The sequence below is a fragment of the Bufo bufo genome, chromosome 2 (assembly GCF_905171765.1).
Source record: "Bufo bufo chromosome 2, aBufBuf1.1, whole genome shotgun sequence".
Lineage (NCBI taxonomy): Eukaryota > Metazoa > Chordata > Amphibia > Anura > Bufonidae > Bufo > Bufo bufo.
Genome location: NC_053390.1, coordinates 71,179,541 through 71,202,336, shown reverse-complemented (window position 1 = coordinate 71,202,336; position 22,796 = coordinate 71,179,541). Strand labels below are relative to the sequence as shown.

Below are 22,796 nucleotides of genomic sequence, written 5' to 3'. Positions count from 1 at the left end.
CTATAATTAGCAAGCTAATACTGTGTGGGTTTATATACACACCCTCCCACAAAGGCTCCTCCCCCAACAGCAAATTAACACCTTACTTGCCTATGCTCATTTGCAATCAGACAATAGAGATACTGTGTCTAGCAAATTCCTTACCTCTCTTGAAACACAGTGTCTGAGTATTGACCAGAAACACCACTGAAGTTCTGCTACAGTGGAAAAACTCTGAGTTAGACTAAGTTGGTCTCCTGAATATCTCAATGCTCTTGTAAATCAGCTCTTGGTAAGCAGTCTTGGAGAAGCAGCAAGCTATAATTAGCAAGCTAATACTGTGTGGGTTTATATACACACCCTCCCACAAAGGCTCCTCCCCCAACAGCAAATTAACACCTTACTTGCCTATGCTCATTTGCAATCAGACAATAGAGATACTGTGTCTAGCAAATTCCTTACCTCTCTTGAAACACAGTGTCTGAGTATTGACCAGAAACACCACTGAAGTTCTGCTACAGTGGAAAAACTCTGAGTTAGACTAAGTTGGTCTCCTGAATATCTCAATGCTCTTGTAAATCAGCTCTTGGTAAGCAGTCTTGGAGAAGCAGCAAGCTATAATTAGCAAGCTAATACTGTGTGGGTTTATATACACACCCTCCCACAAAGGCTCCTCCCCCAACAGCAAATTAACACCTTACTTGCCTATGCTCATTTGCAATCAGACAATAGAGATACTGTGTCTAGCAAATTCCTTACCTCTCTTGAAACACAGTGTCTGAGTATTGACCAGAAACACCACTGAAGTTCTGCTACAGTGGAAAAACTCTGAGTTAGACTAAGTTGGTCTCCTGAATATCTCAATGCTCTTGTAAATCAGCTCTTGGTAAGCAGTCTTGGAGAAGCAGCAAGCTATAATTAGCAAGCTAATACTGTGTGGGTTTATATACACACCCTCCCACAAAGGCTCCTCCCCCAACAGCAAATTAACACCTTACTTGCCTATGCTCATTTGCAATCAGACAATAGAGATACTGTGTCTAGCAAATTCCTTACCTCTCTTGAAACACAGTGTCTGAGTATTGACCAGAAACACCACTGAAGTTCTGCTACAGTGGAAAAACTCTGAGTTAGACTAAGTTGGTCTCCTGAATATCTCAATGCTCTTGTAAATCAGCTCTTGGTAAGCAGTCTTGGAGAAGCAGCAAGCTATAATTAGCAAGCTAATACTGTGTGGGTTTATATACACACCCTCCCACAAAGGCTCCTCCCCCAACAGCAAATTAACACCTTACTTGCCTATGCTCATTTGCAATCAGACAATAGAGATACTGTGTCTAGCAAATTCCTTACCTCTCTTGAAACACAGTGTCTGAGTATTGACCAGAAACACCACTGAAGTTCTGCTACAGTGGAAAAACTCTGAGTTAGACTAAGTTGGTCTCCTGAATATCTCAATGCTCTTGTAAATCAGCTCTTGGTAAGCAGTCTTGGAGAAGCAGCAAGCTATAATTAGCAAGCTAATACTGTGTGGGTTTATATACACACCCTCCCACAAAGGCTCCTCCCCCAACAGCAAATTAACACCTTACTTGCCTATGCTCATTTGCAATCAGACAATAGAGATACTGTGTCTAGCAAATTCCTTACCTCTCTTGAAACACAGTGTCTGAGTATTGACCAGAAACACCACTGAAGTTCTGCTACAGTGGAAAAACTCTGAGTTAGACTAAGTTGGTCTCCTGAATATCTCAATGCTCTTGTAAATCAGCTCTTGGTAAGCAGTCTTGGAGAAGCAGCAAGCTATAATTAGCAAGCTAATACTGTGTGGGTTTATATACACACCCTCCCACAAAGGCTCCTCCCCCAACAGCAAATTAACACCTTACTTGCCTATGCTCATTTGCAATCAGACAATAGAGATACTGTGTCTAGCAAATTCCTTACCTCTCTTGAAACACAGTGTCTGAGTATTGACCAGAAACACCACTGAAGTTCTGCTACAGTGGAAAAACTCTGAGTTAGACTAAGTTGGTCTCCTGAATATCTCAATGCTCTTGTAAATCAGCTCTTGGTAAGCAGTCTTGGAGAAGCAGCAAGCTATAATTAGCAAGCTAATACTGTGTGGGTTTATATACACACCCTCCCACAAAGGCTCCTCCCCCAACAGCAAATTAACACCTTACTTGCCTATGCTCATTTGCAATCAGACAATAGAGATACTGTGTCTAGCAAATTCCTTACCTCTCTTGAAACACAGTGTCTGAGTATTGACCAGAAACACCACTGAAGTTCTGCTACAGTGGAAAAACTCTGAGTTAGACTAAGTTGGTCTCCTGAATATCTCAATGCTCTTGTAAATCAGCTCTTGGTAAGCAGTCTTGGAGAAGCAGCAAGCTATAATTAGCAAGCTAATACTGTGTGGGTTTATATACACACCCTCCCACAAAGGCTCCTCCCCCAACAGCAAATTAACACCTTACTTGCCTATGCTCATTTGCAATCAGACAATAGAGATACTGTGTCTAGCAAATTCCTTACCTCTCTTGAAACACAGTGTCTGAGTATTGACCAGAAACACCACTGAAGTTCTGCTACAGTGGAAAAACTCTGAGTTAGACTAAGTTGGTCTCCTGAATATCTCAATGCTCTTGTAAATCAGCTCTTGGTAAGCAGTCTTGGAGAAGCAGCAAGCTATAATTAGCAAGCTAATACTGTGTGGGTTTATATACACACCCTCCCACAAAGGCTCCTCCCCCAACAGCAAATTAACACCTTACTTGCCTATGCTCATTTGCAATCAGACAATAGAGATACTGTGTCTAGCAAATTCCTTACCTCTCTTGAAACACAGTGTCTGAGTATTGACCAGAAACACCACTGAAGTTCTGCTACAGTGGAAAAACTCTGAGTTAGACTAAGTTGGTCTCCTGAATATCTCAATGCTCTTGTAAATCAGCTCTTGGTAAGCAGTCTTGGAGAAGCAGCAAGCTATAATTAGCAAGCTAATACTGTGTGGGTTTATATACACACCCTCCCACAAAGGCTCCTCCCCCAACAGCAAATTAACACCTTACTTGCCTATGCTCATTTGCAATCAGACAATAGAGATACTGTGTCTAGCAAATTCCTTACCTCTCTTGAAACACAGTGTCTGAGTATTGACCAGAAACACCACTGAAGTTCTGCTACAGTGGAAAAACTCTGAGTTAGACTAAGTTGGTCTCCTGAATATCTCAATGCTCTTGTAAATCAGCTCTTGGTAAGCAGTCTTGGAGAAGCAGCAAGCTATAATTAGCAAGCTAATACTGTGTGGGTTTATATACACACCCTCCCACAAAGGCTCCTCCCCCAACAGCAAATTAACACCTTACTTGCCTATGCTCATTTGCAATCAGACAATAGAGATACTGTGTCTAGCAAATTCCTTACCTCTCTTGAAACACAGTGTCTGAGTATTGACCAGAAACACCACTGAAGTTCTGCTACAGTGGAAAAACTCTGAGTTAGACTAAGTTGGTCTCCTGAATATCTCAATGCTCTTGTAAATCAGCTCTTGGTAAGCAGTCTTGGAGAAGCAGCAAGCTATAATTAGCAAGCTAATACTGTGTGGGTTTATATACACACCCTCCCACAAAGGCTCCTCCCCCAACAGCAAATTAACACCTTACTTGCCTATGCTCATTTGCAATCAGACAATAGAGATACTGTGTCTAGCAAATTCCTTACCTCTCTTGAAACACAGTGTCTGAGTATTGACCAGAAACACCACTGAAGTTCTGCTACAGTGGAAAAACTCTGAGTTAGACTAAGTTGGTCTCCTGAATATCTCAATGCTCTTGTAAATCAGCTCTTGGTAAGCAGTCTTGGAGAAGCAGCAAGCTATAATTAGCAAGCTAATACTGTGTGGGTTTATATACACACCCTCCCACAAAGGCTCCTCCCCCAACAGCAAATTAACACCTTACTTGCCTATGCTCATTTGCAATCAGACAATAGAGATACTGTGTCTAGCAAATTCCTTACCTCTCTTGAAACACAGTGTCTGAGTATTGACCAGAAACACCACTGAAGTTCTGCTACAGTGGAAAAACTCTGAGTTAGACTAAGTTGGTCTCCTGAATATCTCAATGCTCTTGTAAATCAGCTCTTGGTAAGCAGTCTTGGAGAAGCAGCAAGCTATAATTAGCAAGCTAATACTGTGTGGGTTTATATACACACCCTCCCACAAAGGCTCCTCCCCCAACAGCAAATTAACACCTTACTTGCCTATGCTCATTTGCAATCAGACAATAGAGATACTGTGTCTAGCAAATTCCTTACCTCTCTTGAAACACAGTGTCTGAGTATTGACCAGAAACACCACTGAAGTTCTGCTACAGTGGAAAAACTCTGAGTTAGACTAAGTTGGTCTCCTGAATATCTCAATGCTCTTGTAAATCAGCTCTTGGTAAGCAGTCTTGGAGAAGCAGCAAGCTATAATTAGCAAGCTAATACTGTGTGGGTTTATATACACACCCTCCCACAAAGGCTCCTCCCCCAACAGCAAATTAACACCTTACTTGCCTATGCTCATTTGCAATCAGACAATAGAGATACTGTGTCTAGCAAATTCCTTACCTCTCTTGAAACACAGTGTCTGAGTATTGACCAGAAACACCACTGAAGTTCTGCTACAGTGGAAAAACTCTGAGTTAGACTAAGTTGGTCTCCTGAATATCTCAATGCTCTTGTAAATCAGCTCTTGGTAAGCAGTCTTGGAGAAGCAGCAAGCTATAATTAGCAAGCTAATACTGTGTGGGTTTATATACACACCCTCCCACAAAGGCTCCTCCCCCAACAGCAAATTAACACCTTACTTGCCTATGCTCATTTGCAATCAGACAATAGAGATACTGTGTCTAGCAAATTCCTTACCTCTCTTGAAACACAGTGTCTGAGTATTGACCAGAAACACCACTGAAGTTCTGCTACAGTGGAAAAACTCTGAGTTAGACTAAGTTGGTCTCCTGAATATCTCAATGCTCTTGTAAATCAGCTCTTGGTAAGCAGTCTTGGAGAAGCAGCAAGCTATAATTAGCAAGCTAATACTGTGTGGGTTTATATACACACCCTCCCACAAAGGCTCCTCCCCCAACAGCAAATTAACACCTTACTTGCCTATGCTCATTTGCAATCAGACAATAGAGATACTGTGTCTAGCAAATTCCTTACCTCTCTTGAAACACAGTGTCTGAGTATTGACCAGAAACACCACTGAAGTTCTGCTACAGTGGAAAAACTCTGAGTTAGACTAAGTTGGTCTCCTGAATATCTCAATGCTCTTGTAAATCAGCTCTTGGTAAGCAGTCTTGGAGAAGCAGCAAGCTATAATTAGCAAGCTAATACTGTGTGGGTTTATATACACACCCTCCCACAAAGGCTCCTCCCCCAACAGCAAATTAACACCTTACTTGCCTATGCTCATTTGCAATCAGACAATAGAGATACTGTGTCTAGCAAATTCCTTACCTCTCTTGAAACACAGTGTCTGAGTATTGACCAGAAACACCACTGAAGTTCTGCTACAGTGGAAAAACTCTGAGTTAGACTAAGTTGGTCTCCTGAATATCTCAATGCTCTTGTAAATCAGCTCTTGGTAAGCAGTCTTGGAGAAGCAGCAAGCTATAATTAGCAAGCTAATACTGTGTGGGTTTATATACACACCCTCCCACAAAGGCTCCTCCCCCAACAGCAAATTAACACCTTACTTGCCTATGCTCATTTGCAATCAGACAATAGAGATACTGTGTCTAGCAAATTCCTTACCTCTCTTGAAACACAGTGTCTGAGTATTGACCAGAAACACCACTGAAGTTCTGCTACAGTGGAAAAACTCTGAGTTAGACTAAGTTGGTCTCCTGAATATCTCAATGCTCTTGTAAATCAGCTCTTGGTAAGCAGTCTTGGAGAAGCAGCAAGCTATAATTAGCAAGCTAATACTGTGTGGGTTTATATACACACCCTCCCACAAAGGCTCCTCCCCCAACAGCAAATTAACACCTTACTTGCCTATGCTCATTTGCAATCAGACAATAGAGATACTGTGTCTAGCAAATTCCTTACCTCTCTTGAAACACAGTGTCTGAGTATTGACCAGAAACACCACTGAAGTTCTGCTACAGTGGAAAAACTCTGAGTTAGACTAAGTTGGTCTCCTGAATATCTCAATGCTCTTGTAAATCAGCTCTTGGTAAGCAGTCTTGGAGAAGCAGCAAGCTATAATTAGCAAGCTAATACTGTGTGGGTTTATATACACACCCTCCCACAAAGGCTCCTCCCCCAACAGCAAATTAACACCTTACTTGCCTATGCTCATTTGCAATCAGACAATAGAGATACTGTGTCTAGCAAATTCCTTACCTCTCTTGAAACACAGTGTCTGAGTATTGACCAGAAACACCACTGAAGTTCTGCTACAGTGGAAAAACTCTGAGTTAGACTAAGTTGGTCTCCTGAATATCTCAATGCTCTTGTAAATCAGCTCTTGGTAAGCAGTCTTGGAGAAGCAGCAAGCTATAATTAGCAAGCTAATACTGTGTGGGTTTATATACACACCCTCCCACAAAGGCTCCTCCCCCAACAGCAAATTAACACCTTACTTGCCTATGCTCATTTGCAATCAGACAATAGAGATACTGTGTCTAGCAAATTCCTTACCTCTCTTGAAACACAGTGTCTGAGTATTGACCAGAAACACCACTGAAGTTCTGCTACAGTGGAAAAACTCTGAGTTAGACTAAGTTGGTCTCCTGAATATCTCAATGCTCTTGTAAATCAGCTCTTGGTAAGCAGTCTTGGAGAAGCAGCAAGCTATAATTGAATAAACTCTGCATAATAAAAGTATGATCGGGAGGGGTGGGTCCACCAGGGCCCAATGATGCCCCCCAATTAAGTCCCTAGTTTTTAAAGTACCAGTATATAAAAACTATTACAATAAATACCATTTTACGCCGATCCAGCTATAAAAATTCTTAATAAATTTACGGTAGTAATTGGCAAAACCTAAGAACCGCTGTAAGGCCTTTAAGGATGGAGGCCTTACCCATTCCTTAATAGCTAGTACCTTACCAGGATCCATCTTGAAGGCGTGAGGGGTCAGGACATGCCCTAGAAACAGTATCTCCTGTGTACCAAAGACACATTTCTCTTGTTTAGCGGACAACTAATTCTCCCTCAACACCTCTAATACTTGTCTAACATGAGACACATGAGATTTGAAATCAGGGGAAAATATCAAAATGTCATCAAGATAGACAATGACAAATTTACCTTAAAACTCTCTAAGAATATCATTCATAAAGTTTTGGAACAGCTGGGGCATTGCTGAGTCCAAAAGGCATAATCTGAAATTCAAAGTGTCCTGCCGGAGTATTGAACGCCGTCTTCCATTTGTCTCCCTCCTTGATTCAGATTAGATTATATGCCCCTTTCAGGTCAATCTTAGAAAACCAGGTTGCCCCCAGAACCTGGTTAAATAAATCCGGAATCAATGGGAGAGAGTATCTATTCTGGATAGTGATCTTATTCAATTTCCGGTAATCGATAAAAGGCCTAAGACCACCATCCTTCTTCTTAACGAAGAAAAACCCCGCTCCCATAGGAGAGACAGAAGGTCTAATGTGCCCCTTACCGAGGCTTATAATCCTCCATGGCTTTGCGTTCAGGCTTAGAGAGATTATAAATACGCCCCTTAGGAAACCTGGCACCTTCTACTAACTCTATGGCGCAATCATAATGTCTATGGGGTGGTAGAACCTCCGGGGTAGGTGATGAGAACACATCAGAATATTCCCTAATGACCGTGGGTAATACACTGCTCAAAAAAATAAAGGGAACACAAAAATAACACATCTTAGATCTGAGTTAATTAAATATTCTTCTGAAATACTTTGTTCTTTACATAGTTGAATGTGCTGACAACAAAATCACACAAAAATAAAAAAATGGAAATCAATTTTTTCAACCCATGGAGGTCTGGATTTGGAGTCACACTCAAAATTAAAGTGGAAAAACACACTACAGGCTGATCCAACTTTGATGTAATGTCCTTAAAACAAGTCAAAATGAGGCTCAGTAGTGTGTGTGGCCTCCACGTGCCTGTATGACCTCCCTACAACGCCTGTGCATGTTCCTGATGAGGTGGCGGACGGTCTCCTGAGGGATCTTCTCCCAGACCTGGACTAAAACATCTGCCAACTCCTGGACAGTCTGTGGTGCAACGTGACGTTGGTGGATAGAGCGAGACATGATGTCCCAGATGTGCTCAATTGGATTGAGGTCTGGGGAAGGGGCGGGCCAGTCCATAGCATCAATGCCTTCGTCTTGCAGGAACTGCTGACACACTCCAGCCACATGAGGTCTAGCATTGTCTTGCATTAGGAGGAACCCAGGGCCAACCGCACCAGCATATGGTCTCACAAGGGGTCTGAGGATCTCATCTCCGTACCTAATGGCAGTCAGGCTACCTCTGGCGAGCACATGGAGGGCTGTGCGGCCCTCCAAAGAAATGCCACCCCACACCATTACTGAACCATTGCCAAACCGGTCATGCTGGAGGATGTTGCAGGCAGCAGAACGTTCTCCACGGCGTCTCCAGACTCTGTCACGTCTGTCACATGTGCTCAGTGTGAACCTGCTTTCATCTGTGAAGAGCACAGGGCGCCAGTGGCAAATTTACCAATCTTGGTGTTCTCTGGCAAATGCCATACGTCCTGCACGGTGTTGGGCTGTAAGCACAACCCCCATCTGTGGACGTCGGGCCCTCATATCACCCTCATGGAGTCTGTTTCTGACCGTTTGAGCAGACACATGCACATTTGTGGCCTGCTGGAGGTCATTTTGCAGGGCTCTGGCAGTGCTCCTCCTGTTCCTCCTTGCACAAAGGCGGAGGTAGCGGTCCTGCTGCTTGGTTGTTGCCCTCCTACGGCCTTCTCCACATCTCCTGATGTACTGGCCTGTCTCCTGGTAGCGCCTCCATGCTCTGGACACTACGCTGACAGACACAGCAAACCTTCTTGCCACAGCTCGCATTGATGTGCCATCCTGGATAAGCTGCACTACCTGAGCCACTTGTGTGGGTTGTAGACTCCGTCTCATGCTACCACTAGAGTGAAAGCACCGCCAGCATTCAAAAGTGACCAAAACATCAGCCAGGAAGCATAGGAACTGAGAAGTGGTCTGTGTCACCACCTGCAGAACCACTCCTTTATTGGGGGTGTCTTGCTAATTGCCTATAATTTCCACCTGTTGTCTATTCCATTTGCACAACAGCATGTGAAATTGATTGTCACTCAGTGTTGCTTCCTAAGTGGACAGTTTGATTTCACAGAAGTGTGATTGACTTGGAGTTACATTGTGTTGTTTAAGTGTTCCCTTTATTTTTTTGAGCAGTGTATATCAGATTCTACCACAAGTCACACTTAGGTCCCCATTTCACCAACTCCCCCCTGGACCAATCAATAGTGGGGTTGTGTAATCGGAGCCAAGGCAACCCTAGTTCAGAGTGGCACTCCCCCATGGTTAAAGAAATCTCTGAGGTACATGACCTCACCATACCACCTACCAGGGGAGTGGCGTCAATAGCCATGACATGGATAGGTGTAGGAAGAGAAAAAATTGGAATACCCAGTCTAATGGCGTACTCAGAGTCACTAAAGCTGGCCGCTGAACCAGAGTCAATAAAGGCCTTACCCGGCCATTTATTAACCCCCAGAGATATTGTAATAGGTACCAAAAGCTTACATTTCGTATTATCAGGGTGTACCTGGTCTTTAGGTTGCCTTGCCTTGGGAGACTTAACGGAGAGGGCCTTCTTAGGACACTGGTTCATCCAATGGTCAGGATCTCCGCAGTAAAAACACACTCCACGTCTGCGGCGCAGATTTCCTTGAGTCATGCCGACCTGCATGGGTTCCTTGGTAGAGACCTCAGCGTTGTTTCTGGGATAGACCACCATCTGAGAAGAGAACTGTCGTTCCTGTCGTCTCTCTCTAACCCGTCGGTCAAGTCGGACTACAAGGGTCATCATCTCCTCTAGAGTCTCTGGAAGCTGATAACTCACTAGAAGATCCTTTAAGTTATCAGACAGACCTGACCTGAACTGACTCTTAAGTGCTGGTTCATTCCATCCTGAGGGAACACACCACCTTCTGACTTGGGTGCAATACTCCTCCGCAGGTAGATCGCCCTGAACCAGAACCTTTAGAGCAGTCTCGGCTACCAGTGTCCTGTCTGGTTCATCATACAGGGTACCCAGGGCCTGAAAAAAAACCTCTGCTGATGTTAAACAACTGGCGTCAGCAGGTAAAGAAAATGCCCAGTCCTGGGGATCACCCTGTAACCGGGAAATGACAATTCCCACGCGTTGACTCTCGGGGCCAGAGGATACGGGGCGCAAACGGAAAAAAAGTTTACAATTTTCTTTAAAGGAAAGAAACTTCTTCCGATCTCCAGAAAAGGGCTCAAGAAGCTTAATCTGGGGCTCTAAATGTGGACTGGAGGCCTGAGGGATGGATGTACCTTGTCATAGCTCAAAAGAACAGAGTTTCTCCCCTAGCTCCTGCACCATCTGCATCAGGTTACAGACATGGTCAGTCAGGGTCACCAGAGGATTCATGATACAGTGGAAGTCAAGTACACTACACACAGGGGGGAGGATAGTGAACACTGCGCTCCATCCTCACCCCTGGCCCTGCCTACTTGCCTCGCAAGTCCTAATGACAGGGGACAACTAGACGGCAGTCCCTAACTCAGGATACGTGCTGGGAAGACAGACAAGACAAATAACGGAATGTGAACGGACCGGGTCACACCCAATAGAGCTACGCAGTACAAAGGGTTAAGCAAAGAATGGTCAGGAGAAGCCGGGGTCAAATAGCAGGAGAGTAGAGAAGTACCAGAGGAGTCCGCAAAGAGTAGTCAGGTGGAAGCCGAGGTCACAATACCAGGAGGGATGCGCAGTACAGGAGGAGCAGGCAAAGGATCGTCAGGGAACAGGATCAGGTGAGTAATCAGTAGTCCAACAAATAGCCAGGAACCTAGAATTAACAGGCAACCTGTGGCCAGCAGGCTGCCTGTATTTATAGTGGGGTCTGAGGGTCATGTGATGTGGCCAGCGTCACATGACCGACAGACAGACAAGTCGAGCCCCGAGTCATCAGCTCGGCGCTCAAGTCAGACCTAGGAGCAGGGAGCCTCCCAGCTAGCAAAGCCGCCCTGGGAACGAGGCCAAACACAGATCCTCGTTCCCGAAGCTAAGCAGCAGGTCTGCGGCTGATGGGAGACCGAGTGCGCCTTTGGTGCCCCGTGACACTGAGCAGCAGAGAGGGAGGAGAAGCAGGCAGAACTCGCAGTGCACAGGAGGCAAAAAGCAGACTGCAAATGTATCTGGAGCGAGCCATCCACTATGCATGGTCACATCTTGCGCTCTCAGGACGCCGGCACATGGCTCCGCAGTGTGGGCTTTTTTTTAACCTGTCAGCTGCTGATAATAGTGTTGCCATCTGCAGCCTGTGCTGTCAACACATAAGTCGCGGTAAGCCTAACACTCACCTAGGTACGACCGCCATAAGAAGGCACCTGGCCTCCCATTACCGAGCCCAGTGGGAGCAACGCCGTCAGAACCCACAAAGCCACACTCCCGGCGCTCCACGTTCTGCCTCTTCTCCTTCTCCTCTCTCCTCCCATTTGTCCTCCACTCCACCTTCCACCGTGCCGTCGTCGCATTCATCTGGCAGAAGGCAGGCTTCCGTAGCCCAAATGTTCAAGCGTAAAAAAATGATGACGCCGGATAATCCTCTTGCCCAACGGCTGACCGCTGGCTTGTCGGAACTGCTAGCCCGCCAACTACTGCCATATAAATTGGTGGACTCGGGTGTCTTTTGAAAATTTGTGGCCATTGGCACACCGCAATGGAAGATCCCTGGAAGTAAATATTACTCCCAGAAGAGCATCCCTGAACTATATGGCCAAGTTCAGCAGCAAGTTAATATATCTCTGGCACACAGTGTCGGTGCCAAGATACATCTGACCACAGACACGTGGTCTAGCAAACACGGGCAGGGAAGGTACATAACTTTTACTGCCCACTGGGTGAACCTTCTGACGGCCTTCAAGCATGTAACCCGTGACGCCCTTGTGGATTTGGTGTTACTGCCAAGGATTGCATGCAGGCCTGCCTCCTCTTCTTCTCCTCCTCCCCATCCTCCATCTCCTCCTTGGCTGACTCCTTCTTTTTCACTGCTACCGCCTCTTCGGCTGCACCCCCCCAAGCTCCCCAGAACCTATTAGATGTGCCAGGTAAGACGTTGCCATGCTGTGCTGCGGCTGTTGTGCCTGGAAGCCAAGAACCACACCGGTCCTGCACTTCTTTCAGCTCTGCAGTCACAGGCCAATCAGTGGCTAACACCGCTCAATTTGACAGTTGCTAAAGTGGTGTGCGACAACGGTGCTGAGTGCGCTGAAACAGGGCAAAATGACACACGTGCTGTGCATGGCACACGTCATGAACTTAGTCGTGCAGCGATTCGTTGCCAAATACCCCGGGGTCCAGGACGTCTTGCGGCAGGCCAGGAAAATCTCTGTCCATTTTAGAAGATCTTACACGGGCATGGCTTGCCTTGCTGACGTTCAGCGGCGACATCACCTGCCTGTCAGACGTCTGATTTGTGACAGCCCGACGCGCTGGAACTCCACCTTGTATATGCTTGATAGTCTGCTCCAGCAGAAACGTGCCGTTACAGACTACCTGTACGAACTCTGCAGCAGGACAGGTTCTGGGAGCTTGTTTTTTTTTCACCGTGCCAGTGGCTGCTCATGCACTACGCATGCAGACTTCTGCGGCCATTTGATGAGATCACCAACCTGGTCAGTCGCAGCCAGGGCGCCATCAGTGACATCGTACCTTTCGCCTTCTTTCTGGAGTGTGCATTGCGTTGTGTCATTGATCAATCCGTCGAGGAGCAGGAGCAGGAAGATGAGGAAGTCGCAATGCTGAATGAATTCCCAGTGGGGGCTACTCCATCTGAGACAAGTCAGCAGGAGTCTGAAGAGGAGTCAGAGGAGGATGGTGGCTGGGGGGAGGAGCAAGAAGAGCAGGTTTAAACTTTTCGGGGATCCCTGGTGTTGTCTGTGGCTGGGGGGAGGAGACCGAAGATGACATTCTCCTGGGCGATGAGCAGGAGCCAGGGCGCTCCACCACTTCCAATTAAGTGAAAATGGGGGCCTTCATGCTCCAATGTTTGAAGAGGGACCCCCATATAAAAAGCATAAAGGTCAAGGACCTGTACTGGGTGGCAACGTACTTAGACCCCTGGTACAAACAAAAAATGGCAGACATGTTACCAGCATCACAGAGGGCTGTCAGAGTGCAGCATTTCCAGGCCTTGCTGCGAGAGATGCTGCATTCTGCTATTGCGGGCAATGGCAGAGGAATTTCCACCCACAGCAAAACAGGTGCGGGTATCAATCCTACCGCGCCTGCAAAAAGAGGGCGGTTTGTAGATGTGTTGGTCACTTCGGATATGAGATCATTCTTGCAGCTAACCCATCGACAGCCTCCCTCTGGATCCAGCCTCAGGGAACGCCTAAACCGACAGGTGTCCAACTACATTGGGTTAACAGCCGATGTAGACGCTCTGAGAAGCAAGGAACCCGTTGACTACTGGGTGTGCAGGCTTGACCTGTGGCCAGAGATGGCACAATTTGCCATGGAACTCTTGGCTTGCCCCTCGTCCAGTGTCCTGTCCGAAAGGACGTTCAGTGCAGCAGGGGGGGATCGTGACCGATAAGTGCACTCGCCTAGCTCACGACTAGTGTGGACTAACTCAAATTTAAAAAATTAATGAGGCATGGATCTTGGAGGAATTTAACACCTGTAATGACCACGTGTAATTGAATTTCCTCATGCCAGCCCACACATATCCGCCACCACCCAGAACAAAGAATGCTTCTATGTATATATAGCGGCATAAAAGGCCTTTTCTGTCAGGTGAATGCATAATTTTTGGGGCCTATACTGGCCGACAGTTACATATTTATCCTGTGACCGTCTAATGTACCTCCAGCCACAGAATCCAAATTTCTTTGCTGTCAGGTAAATGCCTATTGGCTAACTTTTGGGGCCTATACTGGCCGGCAGTTACATATTTATCCTGTGACCGCCTAATGTACCTCCAACCACAGAATTCAAAGTTCTTTGCTGTCAGGTTAATGCCTATTGCCTAATTTTTGGAGCCTGTACTGGCCGACGGTTAAATTTTTTATCTCTAGCCACATAATCACACCCCTGTCTCACTGCTCTGCCTCTCATTATGGTGGCGTATGAACCGCATTAGCTATAAGGACCTTCTAATGTCACAGGGTCATGTGACTGTGCCCCCCACCCCGTACTGTGCCCCTCACCCCGTATTCTGCCCTCTTATACCCTTTTATCCGGTCACGGTATGACGGTGTTATTGGGTCACTGTACAGAGGTGTTATCCGGTCAATGTATGGCGGTGGTATCCAATAACTGGATGGCCATAACTGTATCCCTTTCGCCATCCTTTTTTAGACCTGGCATGAGCGGGAAAAATATGCAGATTGCAGTGCTAAGGACCTCTGCGCCACAATCTGTGACAGAATTACACCTAACATAGACGTATTTCCATATAATAAATGACCACCTAATTGTATTATTATTCGGGGGTAGGGCTAATATCTTTATATTATATAGATTCTAGTGTATTATACTGTGCCCTGTATTTCCCAGTAGAAAATGATCCCTGGAAAGCACAGTCCTCATCCCTGACCACCAGGACCAGTTAGCGCTCTGTCAGTACATGGCGGCCTCCCCTCTCCGCTGCTCCGCTGTGTACTGGTGCTTATTCTGACACTAGGGCTGGGTTCACATCCTATTTTTGCCATCCATTTAATGCATACCAAAAATGTGTGCGTTAACAGATGCCTCCGACTGATGCCGTACAGTGGCGTCCGTTCACCCTACAGTTCCATGGTAGAAAAAAAAATTACGTTAACGTATGCATTTTTTTAATGGACTCTGCAGGATACAAAAACGTGGAGCGCTGCACATTTGTATACATCAAACCGATAGGAAATAAAAAATTTCTAGGCTCCAGCAGGGCACATTTTTGAGAGTTTCCTTTTAAGACGCATAAAAATGGCCCCTAATTAAAATACATATTTTTTTTGTGTGAATTTTTGCCAATGATCCCCCTCTGGTATATCACTGTCCATGTTGTGGGACTATTTTTGTCCTTCTAGTAAGTGTTTGTTGGCTGCAAATATGACCTGAAAGTTTTTCAGGTTCGCCTGCCAATAAAGTGAATGGGGCCTTATATACTTAATCTATTTGGTTTGAGTCCCCTGATGAACCTTCTTTGTATATTTGGAGGGGAAACGCGTCGGGACCTGGGACTGTTATATATCTACCCACGATAGGGATTTGTAAAGGGCACAATAGCATTAGGTACGGGGACAGTGTGCTTCTACCATCAAGACGTACCTCTGGGCTGAGGCTATACAAGGGAGAGTTCAGGGACAGATTCCCCCCTCCCCTCTCCCAGAGTCTCAGTATCTCTGTATGCTGATTAGGAGTAGTGCCCTTAATTTTATACCAGTTTTGTCTTATTATTTTCATTTTTTTTTGGTCAGGTGGTGTTACACATGCGTGGTATATTGTGACCCTAAAAGGAGCTGTTTTTTAGCATATTATCTAATATTAAAAGTTATGTTTTAGGATTTGCCCACTATGAATTCTATGTAATACTAGCATTACCTACATAGGAGACCTATATCACAGTTCTTCTTTGTTGTGTTGGATTTTTGATTTCCACAATAACCCGCCCCTTTAACAGTGACCTCCACAGAGCTCCGTTCTCTTAAAATGAGACCTCCACAACACCCCGCCCCCTTAACAGTGACCTCTGCAGTACCCCGCCCCTTAACACTGACCTCCATAGCGGACCATCCGCTTATCTGTGACCTCCACCGCTCCCTGCCCTCTTAACAGAGACCTCCACAGCGCCCGCCCTCTTAACAGTGACCTCCACAGCGGCCCAACCCTTTAATAGTGACCTCCACAGCGGCCGCCCCTTTATTAGTGGCCTCCACAGTACCCCATCTCCTTAACAGTGCTTTCCACAACACCCCGTCCCCTTAACTGTGGCCTCTACAGCAATCTGCCTCTTAACACTGACCTCCATAGCAGACCATCCCCTTAACTGTGATTCCACAGCAGCCTGCCCCTAGGGTGGCCAGAGGTCCGGGTTTAGGCCGGAAAGTCCGGCTTTCCGACTACCTGTCCTCCGTCCGGCGCAGGGCCTGGAGGGACACAGGGATGTCCTTTTGAACAGCTCACTCCCAAACAGCAGCACTGTGCTGTCTGAGTGTGAGCTGCAGGAAGAAAGTCACCCTCCCTCCCATTCCTGCAGCTGACAGAAGTTGATTTTTGCCTTCATTTTTTCAATCCCTCTTGGCTACGGAGTGGGAGGGGGCGTAACTTAGTGGGACCTGGGGGTGGGGTTTTTAAGTCCATCTTTTGAGGGTGGCCTGAATGGCCACCCTACCTGTCCCCTTAACTGTGACCTCCACAGCACTCCGCTCCCTTAACAGTGTCATCCACGCGCCCTGCCCCTTTAAAGCTGACCTACAGCAGTGAAGAAAAATGGCTGGGTTGTGTAAGGGGTAGCTTTCTTTCACTGGGGTCGCAACCACACACTTCTTCCCGGACACCAGGATTTAGGGCCAAACTGTGCTTTATTGTGGCATACGACATAAAGAAAAACATACAAAGCCAAAATAAAACACCTTGCCCGTCTGGGCTCTACCTAAACACATAGGTTTCCCTGACTCAACTCTAAGTACCGCTTAGGGTCAGGGTTTCAGGCGCCAAGCCTTAGCAGGTTCCGCTCATCAAGCGTCAGTCCACACAGGGGAGAGATCAGGCTTAGCATAGCCTTGTGGCCCCTCAGTCCTCCTGACTGAGACCACAGACAGAGCCTCTGCTCCAGGTTCACAGACACTCCCCCCAGACTGACACACTCAGGGTGGATTTATGCTAGCCTGATTAGGGTAGGCTTCACCTGCGATCCTCTTCCTGCTAGGGAAAAACCTGCCCCGGACTTGGGGGGTGGATTGAGAGGTCCCACTGCCAAAACCTACCATCTCAATCCAAGTAAAATCCAGCCCGGAATAAATAAAGAAAATAACTCCAGCAACTATATTTACTGAAGCCAGCGTCATTCTGGATTTCACCCACCTCCCAGTTGAGGAACCTGGGAGAGATATACCCCAGTTCCGGGACTTTCCCATGCATTTTACAGTTCACATCTCCATCGTTGTTATGGAAACCTGGAGTAAAACTGTGTGTATGTGGAGACTAAGGGCCTGCGAGCTTCTATTGGCTGATAAGGGTCATGTGACCGTGTGAATTGCAGTTGAGATATGAGGTGAAAGACCTTCAGGCTTCTATTGGCTAATGTAGGTCATGTGATGGTGCCATATTTGCATTTTTTTTTTGGGGGGGGGATATCTCAGGAATGGTGGTCTAAAACCTTCCTGGACACCTGATGTACCTGTGTGCCAAATTTCGTGATTGTAAATGCGACGGTGTGGATTCCTTTAGCGGACATACATACACACACACCCAGCTTTATATAATATATATATACAGTGAGGAACAGAAGTATTTGAACACCCTGCGATTTTGCAAGTTCTCCCACTTAGAAATCATGGAGGGGTCTGAAATTCACATTGTAGGTGCATTCCCACTCTGAGAGACAGAATAAAATAAAATAAATCAGGAAATCACATTGTATGATTTTTAAAGAATTTATTTGTCTTGCACTGCTGAACATAAGTTTTTGAACACCTGATAAAATCAGTGTTAATATTTGGTACAGAAGCCTTTGTTTGCAATTACAGAGGTCAAACGTTTCCTGTAGTTCTTGACAAGGTTTGCACACACTGCAACAGGGATTTTGACAGACTCCTCCACACAGATCTCCTCTAGTTCTGTCAGGTTTCTGAGCAACACGGAGTTTCAGCTCCCTCCAAATATGTTCTATTGGATTAAGATCTGGAGACTGACTAGGCCACTCCAGAACCTTAATATGCTTCTTACGGAACCACTCCTTGGTTACCCTGGCTGTGGGCTTCGGGTCGTCATCATGTTGGAAGACCAAGCCACGATCCATCTTCAATGCTCTGATTGAGGGAAGGAGGCTGTTGCTCAAAATCTCACAACAAATGGCCCCATTCATCCTCTTGCAGTGCAGTCGCCTTATCCCCTTTTCAGAAAAGCATCCCCCAAAGCATGAAGTTACAACCCCCATGCTTCACAGTAGGGATAGAATTCTTGGGATGCAACTCATCCTTCTATTTCCTCCAAACACGGTGAGTGAAGTTTAGACCAAAATGTTCTATTTTGGTCTCATCTGACCACATGACTTTCTCGCATGCCTCCTCTGGATCATCCAGATGGTCATTGGCAAACTTCAGACGGGCCTGGACATGTGATGACTTGAGCAGGGGAACCTTCCGTGCAATGCATGATTTGAAACCATGACGGCGTAGTGTTCTACCGACAGTGACCTTTGAAAATGGGGTCCCAGCTCTCTTCATGTCATTTACCAGCTCCTCCCTTGTAGTTCTGGGCTGATTCCTCACCTCTCTTATCATCAGTGATACCCCACGAAGTGAGATCTTGCATGGAGCCCCAGTCCGAGGAAGCCTGATAGTCGTCTTTAGCCTCATCCATTTTCTAACAATTGCTCCAACAGTTGATCAATTTTCACAAAGCTGCTTGGCAATTGCCACATAGCCCTTTCCAGCCTTGTGGAGGTCCACAATTTTGTCTCTGGTGTCTTTTGACAGCTCTTCGGTCTTGCCCATGCTAGTCGTTGGCGTCTGACTGACTGTGGGGTGGACAGTGGTCTTTAAAGAGCTCAGACAGGTGCTACTAAGTTAGATTAATGAGTGGAGTAGAGGTGGACTTTTTAAAGGCACAGTAACAAGTCTATGAGAGCCAGAATTCTTGCTGTTTCTCAGGTGTTCAAATACTTATGTTCAGCAGTGCAAGACAAATAAATCATAAAAAAAATCATACAATGTGATTTCCTGATTTATCTGTTTTTTTAGAGTGGGAATTCACCCACAATGTGAATTTCAGACCCCTTCATGATTTTTAAGTGGGAGAACTTGCAAAACCGCAGGGTGTTCAAATACTTCTGTTCCTCACTGTATATATATATATATATATATATATATAGTGTTCAGAAAAGAGCCCACATTATACTGCCATATAGTTCCTATATAATACTGCAACTCTGTATCCAAAATATATTACAATAAATGGCTAAATGATTTGGGAAGGGTTTAGTTTGCTCATGGGGGTCCTATCCTTTGGGCCTCCTAATAAATTGAGGTCCTGAGAAATTGACAAGTTTGCAACCCTTTAAAACCAGGCCTACTATCAGGGGTGCACCACCAATGAGGCCACGTTCGCCTCAGGCAGCACCAGGATGGGACAAGAGGGGGCAGCAGAAGGGCCATGGGCAATGAGCGCTTTCATTGTGGTAAAGAGGTTAAGTTGAGAAATTGGCATGGGGGAGGGGGGGGGCGGTACCGTTTCAGTTTTTGCCTCGGGCAGCAGAAAGGCTAAGTGCACCCCTGCCTACTATGGGACTCATATGATGGAATATCATGAAAACAAGCCCAACTAAACCATTCACTCAGCTATTTCCCCTAATTACCCAGCACATCCTTTTCACCCATTGTTCTATATGTAACATTTGACTGCTACGTGCAAAGTGAAGACCGCCGTCCTGTGTATTGCATATTGCAGTACTGGACACTATGGACAATCCGCACTCTCCTGTATGTGTCCAGTGGAGGTAACATCTTGCTGACATCTCATTCTGTGTCCATCTTAGGTGAACTGGTCTATCAGGCACAGTCGCCGGATGAGGGGGCGCTGGTCACTGCCGCCAGGAACTTTGGCTTTGTGTTTTACTCTCGTACCCCAGAAACCATCACAGTGGTGGAAATGGGGAAGACCAAGTTGTACGATTTATTGGCCATATTGGACTTCAACAATGAACGCAAAAGGATGTCAGTGATTGGTGAGTTCTTTGGTCAGAAGGATGGAGGGGTAACTTTTGAATATATTTTCTTTATTTTAAACCTTTTTTTATGCTAAGAGGAATTTTAAATGATGACCTTTGTTTTTTATTACAGTGTACTGGCATAAATAACTCAATCTTGGTACACATCTAGGGAGATCTTTTTGTTTTCTACTAAATTAGTGAAAAGATGTTACCCATCTAATCACCCCCTTCAGCTAATCACACTATTGGTCAGCTATGTGACTGATTTTTAGTCTGTTACAAAAATTAAATTGTAAGACAGTCACATCTACTTCATTTTAATGGTGCCCCTGGTGTTTAACGTTTATAGTAAAGTCCATGTCCACCTCACTGAGGTGGACGCACATGCTTAGCTGCATCCTTCCACTTCCACCAGCTGTATCTACTGTTGGAAGCTGTGACCGTTACAGAGAGAGCTGTGATAAAAGACATGCCCCCAAGCTATAGTAGAAAGGTCATGCCCCAGAGCTGTAGCAGAAAGGACACACCTCCTGAGATGCCAGCCAGAAGGGAATCTAGCTAAGCATTTGGAGCAATGAATGAGGAGATCTCTGGACCCATGTGCGGTACAGGGCTGGTTATAGCTTTGTTAGAAAGAGATCGTCACATACTATATCATGTCTCATTTTTAATTATTTAAATCGGTCATGGCATAACCCCTTTAAATCCTATGGTATGTAAATTGGTCATCCCTGTGTGGTCATCTTATTTTACAGTATATAATAAAGATGAGTAATAAGTGTTATATACCGGTATATGTAATATGTATGGTAGCGTGGAGATGTGTGATTTGAGTGACATATGAGTTGTATGCTTGTATGGACTTGATATTGGAAAAGTTGGAAAATAAATAATCTCTCCTCTGCTTGAAGTACGAAGCCCGGAGGGCCGTCTGACCTTGTACTGTAAGGGAGCAGACACCATTGTGTATGAACTTCTTGACCGTTCCAGTGAAGACTTGAAGGAAGTAACCACTGATCATTTGAATGTGAGTTGTTATCAGTTTATGTTACACCTAACAGTTATGATCCCAAGTAAGACGCCGCTGATTCCACACTGGTCTATTCCATCCGAATGTGACTGGGCCCCACAGCAAATATTTGTAAGGGCCCCCCAGCGTGCTTCGCATCTCCCTCCTCCTGTGTAAACCCCACTCCTTTGGCACAGTGTAGAGGTATACTGTATATTGTGTGGCACAGTGTAGGATATATGTGTATAACAAACATATTTCATATGAAAACTTACAATTACTTGGCTTGGCCCTTGGGGATCTCGGACACCACTTTCACACTTTGGCCGCGGGCTTGGTGGAGCTGATGTTGTGCTTTATCCTAATGAGAAAGATTTCATAATAAGGATTTGGAGAAGGGGCAGAGGGATAGCAGAGCAGGGAGAGGCTGGTGCTGTTACTAGGGGGTCATACCATGGGGGAGTAATAAAGCCCACCATAATGCCCCCCCAGTAGTAATAATTCTCCTTATAATGTGACAGTACAAAAATACCCCCTTGTAATGCCCCCAGTTGAGCTAATGTCCCCATAGTGCCCCCATAATGTCCCAGTATAAAATACCCCTATATAGTGCCCCCAGTAAATTCTCCCATAGTGCTCCTCTCCCCCTTCCTGCTAGTGCCCCCCATAATGTACCAGTATAAAATGCGCCATATATAGTGCCCCAGTAGATGCCCCTCAGTGTCTGGCCTCTGATAGGCTGCCGGCCCAGTGTCCCCCATAATGCCCCTCAATAATGTGCCAGTAAGTGTCCCCATAGATGCCCCCCCATCATGTGCCAGTTTCAAGTGCCTCTCACCTCCCCCCCACACGTCCCAGTATCATAGTGCCATCTCCCCCCCCCCAATGTGCCAGTATCAAGTGCCTCTCTCCTTCCCACCCCCCATGTGCCAGTATCATAGTGCCTCTCTCTCCCCGTCCATGTCCCAGTATCATAGTGCCATCTCCCCCCAAAAAAAGTGTCAGTATCAAGTGCCTCCCCCCCATGTGCCAGTATCATAGTGCCAAACCCACCCATGTGCCAGTATCAAGTGCCAACCCCCCCACGTGCCAGTATCAAGTGCCTCCCCCCCATGTGCCAGTATCAAGTGCCTCTCTCTTCCCCCCATGTCCCAGTATCATAGTGCCATCGCCCCCCCAAAAAGAGTGCCAGTATCAAGTGCCTCTCCCCCCCCATGTGCCAGTATCATAGTGCCAAACCCACCCATGTGCCAGTATCAAGTGCCAAACCCCCACTCCAACATGCCAGTATCAAGTGCCTCTCTTCCCCCCCATGTGCCAGTATCAGGTGCCAACCCCCCTCCCCCCCATGTGCCAGTATCAGGTGCCAACCCTCCTCCCCCCATGTGCCAGTATCAAGTGCCTCTCGCTCCCCCCATGGCAGTAACAGCCGGGTATTAAAAAAAACAAAAAACACTTCTACTTACCTCCATGTCAGCCTCTTCCTGTGTCCTGCCCTGTATGTCCATATATGGAGTCAGTGCTTGTATTTCAGAAAACTTTCTGCTGGGATTCGAACCCACAACCTTCATGTATCAGAGGCAAAGCATTTACCCACACAGCCATAAAGGCTGCCTTGCCACTGACTGAAAAAATATGAGACTTCTACTGTTATAGCTGGC

At 46.0% G+C, this 22,796-nt stretch overlaps 1 protein-coding gene across 2 annotated transcripts in view; it reads left to right on the top strand.

Annotated features, from left to right (window-relative positions):
• The window catches only part of LOC120992301 (phospholipid-transporting ATPase ID-like), a 222,385-nt gene that overhangs the window by 184,336 nt on the left and 15,253 nt on the right, over positions 1–22,796 (top strand). For both annotated transcript variants that reach the window (XM_040421193.1, XM_040421192.1), the window contains exons 16-17: positions 19,953–20,141; positions 21,038–21,153. In XM_040421193.1, coding sequence (XP_040277127.1) covers positions 19,953–20,141; positions 21,038–21,153 — 305 coding nt within the window. The remainder of the gene's footprint in view (positions 1–19,952; positions 20,142–21,037; positions 21,154–22,796) is intronic.